Here is a 3,114-nt window from a genome sequence, read left to right as displayed (position 1 = left end):
CACAGGGTCCCTGTTCTGTCTGGTTCTTGACCTGAAAAGATGCTTTTGATCCTAGCTGGATTTACTGAAAATTGACTACCAAATAGAGATTCAGCTGTAAAATATGTCCAAGTTACACTGTAGGTCTAAGAAAAACATACCACTTACTGAAAGAGGGGGGGGAAATGAGTTGAATTTGAATACTTGCATGCAATGCCAAACCATTTGAGATAGTATAGTATACTTTTTGTGCATTATAAATGATATGTAACATGCATATATAAATGATAATTTATGGAAATTCTAATAAATAAAAATATATCTAATGTGTGTAATACTTTACAACAAGATTCCATTTGTTAACACAAACTAACAGCCTTTATCAAACTTAAATCTCAACATTTACTAATACATCATTAATCAAAAGTTAATGCACTGTGAACTAACAAAAATAAAAAATTTTATTAACTAACAATATCAAAGGTCAATAACTGCCTCAAAAATGTATAGCTCATTATCACTTGATGTTAGTTAACGCATTAACCAATGTTAACAAATGAGATCCTATTGTAAAGTGTTACCATTTTTTTGGGGGGGTGAAATATGATCAAATATTTCTTTGTAAAATTTACCTCACAAATAAAAATAAGCAAATACTCTTTCTAAAGCTCAAGAGGGGTGAACATCTAAACATCATGAAAGCTACACACAAATAGATGATCATAAAAAGCTTCATTGGTCTCAATCTTCATTAGAACTAATATACAGTGTGCCTAACTATGAGCACAAATTTTAAGCATATGACATATACGTTTAAGTATATAATAAACATCCACAATCAAGATCAAAAACAAAATGCACACCTTCCACAGATGAAAATGAAAAACAGACAACCTGACATTTCTTCCAGTTTGCACAACTGCTTTATTCTGCCTCTAGAAAGGGCCTGAGCCCTGTAATACACCTGGCTTAATAACAAGGTGGGTTACAAGATTGGAAATCCAAATGACATTGTTAAAGAGACAAAAACCAACAGCATCATTCATGAAACATTGGACGAGAAGAAAAAGCATCTTGGCTTCAAAATTTGACCACAAGAAAGGAATTCTAAAGGGAAAAAGTCATTAGTAAAAGTGCAAATTAAAAATTAAAAATGCAAACCTAGAGAGAGGAGAGAAAGAAAAAAAAAAAAGCACAACTACAAACAAATGTACACATGGTGGCCACTACATCCTAAACCAAACTATCTACACAAACCCAATTCGGTGTGTCTAAGAGTCGAAATACTGAGCGGGAGCGAGGACAAAAACCAGTTCGAACCTGCGTTTAGCATGAAGCAGCATTGGTTTCTGACCAAAGTCGAATAGAATCCATTATCACTCAGCCTAACTGATCTACGACTCACAAAAGAACTAAATAAGGGGCGATTCATCAATGTGGTGTGAAGCAAACGAAAAAAAATTAAACGCTTCAAGTTTATTATCAATGGAAATTGATGCATTTGCTTCAGCTCATGAAAGCCCCTTATATATTACAAAATAAGTTAACTCTCCAAACATCTTCAGAGTTAGTATACTGAACTCAGACAGTAACAGAAACCATGACGAGCTTTAGCCACCATTCCACATACAAATTAATAAAGCAACACACTCGCCTGAAAATAAATATACACTTGATTATTAAGTAAAAAAAAAAAAAAAAAACATTCTGGTGTATGAAAACGTAACAATCACATCAAAAATGCTCACCACACATTTGGCGGAAACTGCTCAGCAGTGGAGGCGCAAAATCACAGTTATGTTTCTCATCAATCCTGAGGATCCCGTTGAATGTCTTTGTCACAGTGAAGGCGGTTCCACGCAGTCCCTGCATTTACTTATTTTACTTTACTTTTAAATGTACCTACACAACAGTACACAGTACGTCACCATTGCTTCAGAAGTCTCGCATCCGAGACGGTAACAGCAGCTAGATTTTGTACAAATGAGAAGGTTTCTAATTCGGAAATTATCCCGTTCTGTGCATAGCATAAAGTTGACCTGCAAAAGAGATGTTAAACATTAACAATACAGACACTATTAGAGGAAAGCAAAAAACACAGCGGCCGTCTTGGTTTATTCGGTCAGTGCCGTCCCCTTGTGCATTTAGGCTTTTAATAAAAAGTAATGGAGGCACTTGCTGGGCTTGTGGTTTGATTAGTATTTAGGCCGTCATAATAAACCACCGACCCACAACAGATTCACAAGTCAACTGTCATGCACGGAGTGCCTCTGACGTTCAGCTTCGTGTTAAGTGCACCGCAGATGAATCTATTGCCATAATGGAATGCAAATTGAATCAAAACAACACTGTTCAAGGCTGCAGTCCAAGTTCGTTCTGCCTTGCAGCCAAGGCTAGAGCAGAGCCCGAGGCCCGTATCCACACAGTACATCCTTCCAACACGTCAAACCCTTCGGCGGTAGTGTCTGAAGAACAGTGAACAACATCAAATCAGTTCAACTTTCCTCCCAACCGAGGACCCCACCGTTTTATTGGCATATTTTGAAGCTGCGAAGGAGAAGCAGCGCGATTAGCTACATAAACCACAACACAATACCTATGAAATGAGAGCGAGGACATTTGATGACATTTACCCTGGATAGGTTTACCTAAGAGCTCTTATCTGAAGGTCCACAGCGTTTGTTACTCAGAGGGCTGGTTTGGATTCTCCTCTGAGTCATACTAGTGGAGTAGTGAGGGAAGATCAAGGACCTGCTCCCTAAAAAGAGGAGCATACAGGGTAGTGTTCAGTTATGATCACAGAACATCTCCTCACTAAACAACTGTCAAGACCATTTAAGAGGCCATGGTGAAGTCTTACACCTTTAAATAATTCTTGAAAGCTGCTGCCTGCATTTTTGTAAAGAAAAAATTCTTGAAATGTTATTTTAACACCAAAACAAAGATATACACACACACACACACACACACACACATATATATGCAATTTTCAGTTTTTGTTTGCAATTTTTGCTGTTCATTAAATAACGTAATGTCATAAGGCATATTGATAATGAAACATGAGGGATAAATGTGCTAAACTGACATGTCACAATGCAACAAAACCAATTCCTGAAAATATATATACATACTAAA

The 3,114-nt window shown here is 36.9% G+C and overlaps 1 protein-coding gene across 4 annotated transcripts in view; it reads right to left on the bottom strand.

Moving 5' to 3' along the window:
• Positions 1 to 1,680: 1,680 nt before the first annotated feature.
• znf217 (zinc finger protein 217) overlaps positions 1,681 to 3,114 on the bottom strand; it is a 10,984-nt gene continuing 9,550 nt past the window's right edge. For 2 of the 4 annotated variants that reach the window (XM_016246888.1, XM_016246890.1), the window contains 2 exons: positions 2,613 to 2,737; positions 1,681 to 2,526 (listed from right to left, as the gene is read on the bottom strand). In XM_016246888.1, the coding sequence (XP_016102374.1) occupies positions 2,628 to 2,737 (110 nt within the window). In that variant the 3' untranslated portion in view covers positions 1,681 to 2,526; positions 2,613 to 2,627. The remainder of the gene's footprint in view (positions 2,527 to 2,612; positions 2,738 to 3,114) is intronic. The other 2 variants (XM_016246891.1, XM_016246889.1) reach the window with 2 other exon arrangements.

Source organism: Sinocyclocheilus grahami, unplaced genomic scaffold (assembly GCF_001515645.1).
Source record: "Sinocyclocheilus grahami isolate Dianchi unplaced genomic scaffold, SAMN03320097.WGS_v1.1 scaffold815.1, whole genome shotgun sequence".
NCBI lineage: Eukaryota > Metazoa > Chordata > Actinopteri > Cypriniformes > Cyprinidae > Sinocyclocheilus > Sinocyclocheilus grahami.
This window is presented reverse-complemented; position numbering and strand designations above follow the sequence as displayed.